The sequence below is a fragment of the Periplaneta americana genome, chromosome 1 (genome assembly GCF_040183065.1).
Source record: "Periplaneta americana isolate PAMFEO1 chromosome 1, P.americana_PAMFEO1_priV1, whole genome shotgun sequence".
NCBI classification, from domain to species: Eukaryota; Metazoa; Arthropoda; class Insecta; order Blattodea; family Blattidae; genus Periplaneta; species Periplaneta americana.
Window position 1 is genome coordinate 62,670,758 of NC_091117.1, and position 12,160 is coordinate 62,682,917.

The 12,160-nt window shown below is 36.3% G+C and overlaps 1 protein-coding gene across 5 annotated transcripts in view; it reads left to right on the top strand.

Annotated features, from left to right (window-relative positions):
* Positions 1 to 12,160, top strand: part of LOC138696354 (uncharacterized) — a 386,543-nt gene that overhangs the window by 348,392 nt on the left and 25,991 nt on the right. For all 5 annotated transcript variants that reach the window (XR_011331363.1, XM_069821181.1, XM_069821192.1 and 2 more), the window contains one exon: positions 5,308 to 5,633. Coding sequence is in view for 4 of the 5 variants with exons in the window: in XM_069821181.1 (XP_069677282.1) it covers positions 5,328 to 5,633 (306 nt within the window). In the remaining variant the exon portion in view is untranslated. The remainder of the gene's footprint in view (positions 1 to 5,307; positions 5,634 to 12,160) is intronic.

The following is a 12,160-nucleotide window of genomic DNA, read 5'->3' on the forward strand; positions in this document are numbered from 1 at the left end:
CAGCCGCTAATCTCGATTATTACAGAATAGATGCTACTGCACAGCTATCCATTCACTTCCTGAACCTTATCAGCCACGTAGCAGGAATCCAGAGACAGATTTACTGACTACCGGTTAGTGTTTTTAGCTGCACAAAAGCAATGATGCCATTCTTTCGTATTAACATCATTATTCCTGAGATTTTATGAAATTTAGTGCAACTTACAATGGAAAAATGCAATATAATTCTACTGGTGATTTTTCTCGATTAAAGTTTGTTGAATTTAGTTTAGCAGGAACTAAGTAATTATTTGTCAAAACAGAAAATAATATTGTTCTTGCTAGTAAATTGGTGCATGAATTTTATTTTAACCGTGTGTGGAGAAAATTCTACATTACTTCACGCCTAATATTTCTTATGTATGTAACACACTTGATAAAACAACAATTTACAAGTTTCTTATTCTTTGTCGATACATTCCTACAAATACAGGGTGATCCGTTTGGGTATGGATAAAATTAAAATACCGTAAAACATCTACTACTGAACTTTATTTGCTGAAATTTTGTGCATACAACACTGAAAGATGGGAGATTCCTGAGAGTTCAACATGACCTCCGTTGCACACCCTGCACAACTCATAACGGTGATGCAATTCAGCTCATGTTCGTTGTAACATAAGAGGGGTGATTTGTTGAAAAGTTTGAGTAATTTTTACTCCAATATCATCAATGTTCCTGGGTTTCTGTGAATAGACAATATGTTTAACAAAACTCTACACAAAGAAGTCGGGAGGGGTTAGATCTGGGAAGTTTGGGGACCAAGCCAAGAGATAGCTGCTTCTCGTACTGGGTTTCGCATGCGACTTCCTGCATGGTTTTTTTTTAACACAGACCCGGATTTATACTTAGTTTTTTGTTTCCCTTGTAAAATTTCCTTTTTGTTTGTTAGCAGGTTTACACTCTAAGCTGAAGAAATACCTTTTTTCTTTGATTTCTTCTTCAGTATTAATGCAATAACTAGGCTCCGTATTCCAGCTCCCTATAAACTGGAATGAAATTGCCTCATTCTAATTATATGTGACGTCACAGCACAGGTACAGGTACATCCGTATACAAAATAATTACGCATTCTCTGCCCTCTTCCTCTAGAAAGAAAGAACCCGGACAGAGTCATAGATTGTAGTCTTACCGATCACTGCTCTTACTAATCGCATCATTTAAATAATACTTAATATTTTTGCCTGATTGAAAGTTCATTACAGAGGTAAAATGCCTTACGTAAGACTCTCAAGCGTGTAATATTGCAGAGCATAGTTGAGGATAAATCACATATTCATTTTTGTATGAGGTCTCGCCCACCTCATTGAATACTACACGGCTACTATGAAGTAGCCAATATGTATTATTACTATTTAATATGAGAAAAATTCGTACCGGCACCGGGAATCGAACCCAGGACCTCTCAGCTCCGCGCGCAGAGCTGAGAGGTCCTGGGTTCGATTCCCGGTGCCGGTACGAATTTTTCTCGTATTAAATAGTAATAATAGTTGAGGATATTTGAACTAATAATTTCACTGTCAATATATACAACATTACATATAAATTGTGTAAAATAAACGTAAAAATGACGAAAACAGTGCACTGAAAGGCACTGCAATACCAAAAGGTACAGAAAGTGTGTTGAACGTAATTCAAAAGAGCCAGTACCATAAAAATCTGAAAATGATTAAGATATTAACTCGACGTTTAGCATGGATTTGTGTAGCCTACCATGATCTTCAGTGCCAACATCCCAATTTAATAAATTGAATAATCTACATTTTGAGGAATTTGTAGAAAAGTACTTAGAAAGTTAATAGGTTTTCAGTGATGAGCGACATGCAATATCCTAAAGAAACACGAGAAAATATCAGACAATAGGAATAGCTTGTATTACATCATGTACCAATAACGTCATGTGCTATTGAAAGAATTTCTTGCAATATAACATAATTTCAAGTGACATCCGCATATGTTTATGTTACGTAACTTACGAATGCACGTTATTATTCACTGCAAAGATCACGACGAAATTCAACATCACGGCTCAAGCATGTGTTTACTAGTATACCGTCAGAATGTCGGGGTTGACTCTACTCCACGCACAGCGACGATCTGTTATCGTTATTCGATGCGTTACCTGTGTTCGGCGTACTATATGCCCAATGTGTCTTTAACTTCAGTCTTTTGGTGGTTGGAATACGAAGCCTAGCAATAACCATTACTGCATTTATAGCTGCAACAAGCATACAACTGTTGTAGATTCATTATTACAGTGGTCGCCAAAAGCTGTGTCGCGACACATGCCCCTGCCTCCACTCAAGCGTAACCATGGCAACATATCCCCACCCTCTGTTTACAGCCTTCACTTCGATATAAGTAAAGACATTTATCAGCAGCGGACGTACGCATGTAATGTTACAAGTGTGTAGGATAATATGTTTCGATGTCTTTTCGAAAACAGATAATAAGCAAAAACTTAATTTTAAGGAGTATTTACTTTGTGCAGATGGCAGAAATATGAGATACCGGTACTTAATTTGTTGTAAAATTTTAAATGGCGTATAAAAGAACAATGTACGTTGTCATTATTCTTCTTGTTATGAAGACTACCACGCCCTTACCTGTAATTTGAATATTTCATTAATAAAAGAACAATAAAAAATATCGGCTTGTATGTCTTAATCGGGGTAAAATACTTCTACGTATGTAGAATATTTCATTAATAAATAAACAATAAAAAGTATTGGCTTCTGTGTCTTAATCGGAGTAAAATACTTCGACGTTTTTCTTTCGACGTATTTAGTGTAATTTACAACTTCGTGACCAGCCTGGTACGTTTTTCTAATTTCAGATATCTGCTGATGTAAAGTACACGTTATTTTTATGGTAAATAAGAAAATAAATATATTTTAGTTTATTATTAACACAAAAATAATGAATAGGAGGATAAAAAATTAACGTGAAAAAAGTGTATATAGTTAATAAATAGAAGAATATTATATTACTTTTTTTTTTTTTTGGTCACAGTCCGTCTGTGCACTGTTATTCACTGCATTACATGAGGAGATACCCACTTCACCCCTCTCCCTGCGATAGTGGTGTGCGGGTTGCATTTCTATTACGTCACAATTTCGTGGTGTTTGGCAACCACTGCATTAGGGCTATACTACACGAACGTTAAAAACGTTGCGTTGACAACGTTCTTTTATAGGAACTTAGTTTTTGGTAATATGATCGCTTGTATAATTGCATGACTATACTACACAAGCGTTAAAAGTGCTGCGTTTGGTTGCGTTGCTTCGACGTTGAGAAGTTTCAACGCAGAGGTCTGCGTTGGCAACGCCATCTTTTGCAAACTTATTCATACTACATGTGCGTCACCAACGCAACGTCAACAACAGACTGGATATTGTCAAGCAAATGCAGTTTTTACTATCTACTCTTGGTGAAAATGAAACCATTTCGAATATACCTCCACCTAAACAAGAAGACATACCAGATGGTATTATTTCTCAGGCTACTTCGGGTCATGAGAGTAATGTAAACGATACCCAAACGAAATCGGGACCATCTCTTCGCTCGACAGGGACAGGAAGAAAAGAAAAATCTGAAAATATTCTAGTAACTGCAACAAGGGATATTACAAATATATTATCAGAGAGCGTGACCATACAAAGATGAGACAGAGAGAATGACAAGGATGGAAACAAAGCTTTCCTATTATCATTTGTCAAAATCCAGAGCTTGCAATTGAAGCCCGTTTCAAAGTTCTGAAACCTGCTTGTCGAGCAACGGGCAACATGAAGAATGTCCCAAACGTCAGATATGTCGCCGTTGAGTGTTATTGCCGATGGTTCAAATGAATCTGAGTTCATTGTTAATTTCAGTCCGTACTGATTTCTGCAGCTTGTAATGTTCTTAATTTTCAGCATATTATGCATAAAATAAAAATATAATCATTACAAATTAAGGCAAATTTTATTACTTACCTTAATGTTACAACCAACTTTTCGACAGGATGAATTGATTTCCTCATTACAATATCAGTTTTCCTAATGTTATGAGAAATTAAATACAAAAGATCATCAAAACTTTTTATTGACATTTTGTAATAGAGAAAAAACTTGTCGGGATACTGTGGGTGATTTTCAAATGCAGTACAGTATAAAACTTCCCTGTCGAAAGTATCTTAATGTTTGCGGGATGAATTCGCCATCTCCTTTTCCTCTTTTTTTTTTTTTTTTTTTTTTTTTGAGACAGACTTAACACATAGCAGAGCTACCATTATGCAACTCGTATAACATCCATTGCAGTTCTGAAACCAAGCACAGCGTCCCTAACGCAACGTGTAGTTTATACATTTTTCATGCGTTACCAACGCCTGTCAACGCAACTACGCAACGTGTAGTTTATACATTTTTCATGCGTTACCAACGCCTGTCAACGCAACTACGCAACGTGTAGTTTATACATTTTTCATGCGTTACCAACGCTTTTCAACGCAACTACGCAACGTGTAGTTTATACATTTTTCATGCGTTACCAACGCCTGTCAACGCAACTACGCAACGTGTAGTTTATACATTTTTCATGCGTTACCAACGCCTGTCAACGCAACTACGCAACGTGTAGTTTATACATTTTTCATGCGTTACCAACGCCTGTCAACGCAACTACGCAACGTGTAGTTTATACATTTTTCATGCGTTACCAACGCCTGTCAACGTAACTACGCAACGTATAGTTTATACATTTTTCATGCGTTACCAACGCCTGTCAACGAACTACGCAACGTGTAGTTTATACATTTTTCATGCGTTACCAACGCTTTTCAACGCAACTACGCAACGTGTAGTTTATACATTTTTCATGCGTTACCAACGCCTGTCAACGCAACTACGCAACGTGTAGTTTATACATTTTTCATGCGTTACCAACGCCTGTCAACGCAACTACGCAACGTGTAATTTATATATTTTTCATGCGTTACCAACGCCTGTCAACGCAACATTTTTAACGTTCGTGTAGTATAGCCCTTATTAGATCTGTGATGAAAAGTATGATAAAACCTGTGACGTAGTGTAATATACACTCAAAATCTTACATTTGATCACCTATATTTGATCAAAAATGTTATCATATTCTGTGACAGAAATTTGATCGTGTAATGCAGGCCTTAGGGATTGTAGCTACAATATTTACTGAGAAATTCACGATATTGTTCCACTGACAGTGAGTTAGACAACGGCCGTTGTAACGCAGACTGTTTAATTGTGTGCAAAGGCCTTCTACCTCAGAAGTTGATGAGAAATCTGAGCAGCACTGAAACTCCAGAGTCCATTGAGAACCGTCCCCGGCCGCCTGCCGTGGCGCCCACGCCCCCTGTCCCCGTGCCTCCGCCGGGGGCGGGGGGAACATCTCCAATTGTCGTCCGAGCCGAGGAGGCTTTGATTGTGCTCCTCGTGCTGGTGCTGTGGATAGCCGCCATCGCACTCTTCTTCAACCGGTGGGGCAAGATCCGTATGCTGGAGCCCTACCAGCCCAAGTTCCAGCAGCAGCACAGGTCCAGTTGTCCAATGGTCGATATGAATGGTCCGATGGGATTGCAGGTAATTCTGCTCTGATATTTACACAGGAAGTTATAAAATTATATTATCTTAACCTGGAACACGCGAAGGATTTTCCTTGCATCTGACTTACGCAGATCATATACAGTATGATTTCCGTAACTTTCAGTATGCGCAGAAATTATTTAGACTATTACACTTTTACTACGTCACACCGCTTTTGACCAATAAAACGGTACAAAAGGACGTCTTTCAACCAATCATGGCTGCTTATCGCACAATTTTATCGCGTCCCTAGCATTTGTTTAATTTTATCGCGTCCCTAGCATTTGTTTAATTTTATCGCGTCCCTAGCATTTGTTTATTTTTATCACTACCCTAGCATTTGTTTCTTTGTTTGCCAACATTTCAAACTGCACTGGTCTGGACGTCAAAAAACAGAAAATTACAAACCACTCCAGCCGATGCACAGCACTTTCAAATATGACTCGCATTGGCATTCAAGAACAAGAATTAATAAAGATCACTGGTCATATATGAAGAGCACCATTCGGAAATCCTGAATAGGCCTAAGTTGAGGAATACATCATGTACATCAACGAGTTCACTTCTTTTACGCACACGTCCAATATAACATCAACTGAACCACCAACCACTAAAACATTCAAATTTGAAAATTGTACTTGCAATAATTGTTTCTTTTAAAATTATTCATGTTTATTTTTTATTTCATCATCGTTAATTAAAACGTTTCTTGTTTATTTCATCATCCCTAATTAAGACTTTTCTAACACTCGTTTATATTATTTAGGTTATGTTTGTTATAGCTTCTGCTATATGATATTATGGATAGTCACGTATCAGAGATTGTTTGTTTAATACTAAGATTTATTGAAAATCATCTGTCAAGTGACGTTGATTACTGGGATCCGGATGATTGAAGTGGAATGCAAATGTTTTAATAAAAATGAAAATGAATCAACAAAGCCTTTTTGACTAGTAACCGTCCACAGAGTTCAATGAAGATTCCATAGTTGGCACAACTGGTAACACAAATACATAATCATAAAACACTACTGCCATTTAGCATAATGTTGAGATGGTACAATAATACATTCGAAGACCGTTATATTTTCGTAAGCCAATTAATATTTTATTGTTTTGGAGTATTTTGTAACTTCTAATCTTTATATACTTTCTTCTAATCGTATAATAGTCAATTAAATCCCACTCGAGTTTCGATTTTCTCTAGATAAATCAAAACCTCTAGTGAGATTACTGTTGATAATTCCAAGTGAGCGCCATACAGCCAATCAACCAGCTCATTAACACTCGATTGACCTATGACAATCTGATTATACGGATAGTACATAGTAGAGATGAGCAACGATCGAGAAAACGAGACTAACAGCCAACTTTCGATGTTTGACTGTATTGCCGACAGAGGTGTCGACCAATATCCTCGATATTTTTCTATAGCACTGCAGAGGACATACCTCCTGTTGACAGCCTCTCAAAACTTACGTTCACGCTATTGTAAAGCCGCAGTAAAATCATATATGCACTACTGCGGAATTACCCGTACTGCAGAATTAGTCGAGTTTCCCCTATAATTTTAATAAGTGGATCCTGTGTACATGAAACGTAAAGATACCTGTATACCGTACATCAAGGACGTATCAAAGAAAACAGGTACGGAAATATAAATCTGATTCCTATTCATAACTTTGAATGCAGCTACTTAATGATCAGATTTCAAGTCTCTTCAAAAATGTACTTACTTACTAGCTTTTAAGGAACCCGGAGGTTCATTGCCGCCCTCATATAAGCCCGCCATTGGTCCCTATCCTGAGCAAGATTAATCCATTCTCTATCATCATATCTCACCTCCCTCAAATCCATTTTAATATTATCTTCCCATCTACGTCTCGGCCTCCCTAAAGGTCTTTTTCCCTCCGGCCTCCCAACTAACACTCTATATGCATTTCTGGATTCGCCCATACGTGCTACATGCCCTGCCCATCTCAAACGTCTGGATTTAATGTTCCTAATTATGTCAGGTGAAGAATACAATGCGTGCAGTTCTGTGTTGTGGAACTTTCTCCATTCTCCTGTAACTTCATCCCTCTTAGCCCCAAATATTTTCCTAAGCACCTTATTCTCAAACACCCTTAACCTATGTTCCTCTCTCAAAGTGAGAGTCCAAGTTTCACAACCATAAAGAACAACCGGTAATATAACTATTCTATAAATTCTAACTTTCAGATTTTTTGACAGCAGACTGGATGATAAAAGCTTCTCAACCGAATAATAACAGGCATGTATTGTGGGTCCCTATCACCACGGCATGGTGCGTCCTCAGGTTGCGGATCGTGGAGACAGCCTCCAGATATGGAGGGTAGCTGTGAATATATTGAATAAGCAGTCGCGGACAGCCGATGAGGGGTGGTCCTCCAGCTTCGGGGTTGGGCGATGGGCTAACAACTCATCACCGTAAAAAACAGCTTGTTACGAATCCTCTTCGAAAATGTACAAGAAAAAAATCACTATTCACAATTTCATTGTGTAAAATTCTCACAATTTCGATATTTAGAAAATGAGCTAGATATTTGTTTGGAAAGAAATAAAACGTAAATCCCGTAAATTGAAATTGAAATAAAAGGAAAATATAAATTTTGCATTGCAAATCAATGTTTTGAATTCATAGCATGCTTTATAGCTACGGTATTGTAAATTAAGAGGACTAGTAAATTGAATTATAAAGATATCAACTGCAAGAATATGAGGTCTACAGGAAATATCAAAATTTCCAATGAAACCATGACAAAATTATTGATTACGTTTCTAATACTACCAATGTGATGAATTTCACATCACTATATTGAGGCGTATCAATACTTCTTACCCTCTCAACTAGACACACATCAATTCTGTGTGTAATCAAGTACAACGTGTACTCAGCGATGTGTGCATTCTGTTACATCCAAGTTTACAGATCTCAATTGACTAGTATACAATGTAAAACATGTGTTGTTGCTAGACCCTGTAGCAATGATTGCATGAGTGTTGGAACAATGGCGCCATTTAGCTTGAAAATGGAAACTGTCACATGACAATTCGGGTAGGTCATGTGAATGAAGAGCTGTTTAACATTGTTTAGGTCAAAGTTCGGTTGCTGATTTAACAGCAGACTTGAGCGTCAATTATATATTGGATTGCTATTTTAATACGGTAAACTTACTTGCATCTATAATTTGAGGTCTACCTACATTCATTGCAATAAGTCGATCTAGGATTTTAATCATTCTTTTACTAAATGGGTACAACATGTACCCAGCGCATATTTCTTGCTGCTGTGAAGATAAAATTTTGACAGGTCACATATTTGTTGTTTAATCTCTTCTGAGTATACATATTCAGGGTGATTCACGAAAGAATTACCGCCATTTACGGAGCTTATTTCCGAAGATATTTTGAACAAACATGGGTCATAGTCTCAATCTTTTCAGAGTTACACTAATTTAATAGTACATTATGCAACGAGCCTATAATGGTAGTAATTAAGACGACAGTATGTTTATGAAACGAGCGCAAGCGAGTTTCATAATTTTCATACGAGCGTCTTAATTACCATTATAGGCAAGTTTCATACTACCTTTTATGCTTGACCATATTCTAACTTGAAATCATTCATAAGTATTCATGTTATTCTTATCTGACTGGGGAGCGGAACTCACCTTGTGCAATATCTCGTAAATTGTGAGATGTGCGCAGACGCGAATGTATAGATTTTTTTTCCGAGGAACAAATGCCATTGACCTTGATATAATCTAGAGAGTAAAATGAACATTAATCTTGATATAACCTTGAAATTGATTTAGACATTGAAAAACGAGATGACAAATTGAATTTATTTGAATATTATTTACAATTAAAGCTAATTATTATAGTAACAGAACATAACCTTCAGCGACAGTATCGGATTTCCAGCCTCCGTGACGTTTCGCTAGTTGTCTTTCAATTGCATATCCGAGAATAATCGATACTTGCGCTTTCATATTGCTACAATGGTGCTTTCTGATTGGTGGAAGACCTGAACTTTAATGAATAGGTGTACTTTAATGAGGTCCATTAAAGGGCTGCTACCAGGTGTATAATTAGTATATTTCGGCATGGTGGAGCATGAAATTGTTTGTAAAATACCTTTTTTCTTTGGTATTATGGGTAAAATATTATTAAACTAAAGAATATATTTTCAGAAGTATAATTTCTTTAATAGGCTAGTATTCTGAAGCTAAAAATGTGTTCTTAATTCCATAGTTGCTTCGTACAGATTTTTTTTTTTTCAATTTTTAACTACAAAATTACAGTCATGAAATTCTATCAAATTTCAAGATTACTATAAATAAATAAATAACTAAATAAATAAATAAATAAATAAATAAATAAAACATCAATTTTTTTTAATTGGTTATTTTACGACCCTTTAACAAGTGCTCTGGTTATTTAGCGTCTGAATGAGATGGTGATAATGCTAGCCAAATGAGACCTGGATCCAGCGCCGAAAGTTACCTAGCATTTGCTCATTATGGTTTGAGGGAAAATCGCGGAAAACCTAAGCCGGTAACATGTTCCAACCAGCATTAGAACCGGGGCCCGCTCGTTTTACGGTCAGACATACTAACCGTGACTGCAAAGCGGTGAACAATACCAAATTTAGTAATGACCTACATGTTTTGTATGAAAAAACGAAGAGTAATAATAAAATCAAATTAACTTCTTATAAATACTTTGAAAGAATTCCTGACAATATTAATGTTTTAAAATGATATAATGTTTTGTAAATATAAATGAAATAGAATATTGAACAAAATAAAAATAGAATGGGTAGAACGGAGAAAAATTATTTCCAGCACCGGGACTTAAACCCGGTTTATCAGCTCTACATGTTGACGCTTTATCCACTAAGCCACACCGAGTACCAATGCCTGATTGAATCCTTCTCAGTTTAAGTTCTAGCTCTCTGTTCCCTTTTTGTGGCCTACTTTCATATACTGTGTCACATAATACGTAACAGTGGCAGAATGTCCAACACTATGTACAGAGGTGCACTCATTACGAGTGACTAAGTGGTCGGGGTCCGACGGAACAAGGCGCTGTCTTGAATCACGAAGTGATTACTTAGGCTTATCATATGTACTTCGGTACATCACAGTATAAATAAAAATAATTTTTGCTTTAACAATATTTAGCTCTTTGTAAAATACTTACCCGACGCCTAACAGCTTCAGGGATAAGAAGAAGAAGAAGAAGAAGTAAAATACTTAGGGCCGTATTCATAGACTTTCTAGCGCGGGCTTCCGTTGGATGATCAGCGTTTTTCGTATTCATAAACCAGTGTTAGCGATAGGATATGATTTGAATTCTGTACTAGTAACCAGTGGATAGCCGGGGCTAGCTTAGTACGCTCGTAGCGCGTGCTGCGAAATGTCTATGAATAACACCCTTAAACTTTACACTCGGCGTTCCAACGTTTATTGCAGTCCTTTCGCTCAAAATAAAACAGATCGTTTCCTATAAATATAAAACTTTACAAAAAACAAACACAAAAATAATTTCTTACTTGAATATTCTGCTGTACTTTTTTATACCATGCAGGCTAAGGATGGATATTTACACAAATTTTAAGTGGTACTCCTATTGATATGTCGATACCTTGCAATTTTAACTCCAACGCCTTAAGACAGTTTTGTCGCAGTCTTCCTGAACCTTTTTAACAATGCTAGCGCCTTACGTATACTTTTACATTTCGGCCTCAGGAACAGTTACAATTTTACATACCAGCGAAGAAATTTCCGTGGTTAATGCAAGAAAACGTGAAACTAAAATGTTCGTAAATAATAGTTCTCAGCCAATGTCTTCGTATCTTCGCAGTGCAAATGAACATAATCAATTCTTACATCTTACTCCTACCGGTAATTATATACGGTACATATTAGCCATAACAAAACCTATACTTTTATAGGACAAATTTATAATATTATTAATATGACTATGAAATATAAAATTACTGCGAAATAATATGCCTAAATCTTTATGTTCATTTTCTGCTGGTAAAACTTTTGCCTCTATGTTATATGATAATTTAATTCTATTTTTCAATCTAGAAAAGTAATTTGTATACATTTATTAATATTAAATAACAATTTATTATTAATACTCCAAATATGTAAGTTTGTGATATTTTTTTGAAGAACTTACAATCTGATATAGTTTTGATTTCTTTATACAACTTAATATCATCGGTATGTTAACTAATGTACTAAAACACTGTAATGTTCTCTGGCACTTACTAGGTGCCGAACATCTATTTCAACTGAAAAAATTGGAAGAAATACGAATGGTGGTGTGTAAGTCATGGCAACTGTTTTTGTGAGAATCCGAGCGCGGTTCGAAATTTTGAAATACTTAAATGAAAGAGCAGGGTATTTGCACTGTTAGGGTAAGGTAAAGTAGCGATCGAATGTCGATAAATTACACACCATAATGCTATTCGTCTTTATTATCGT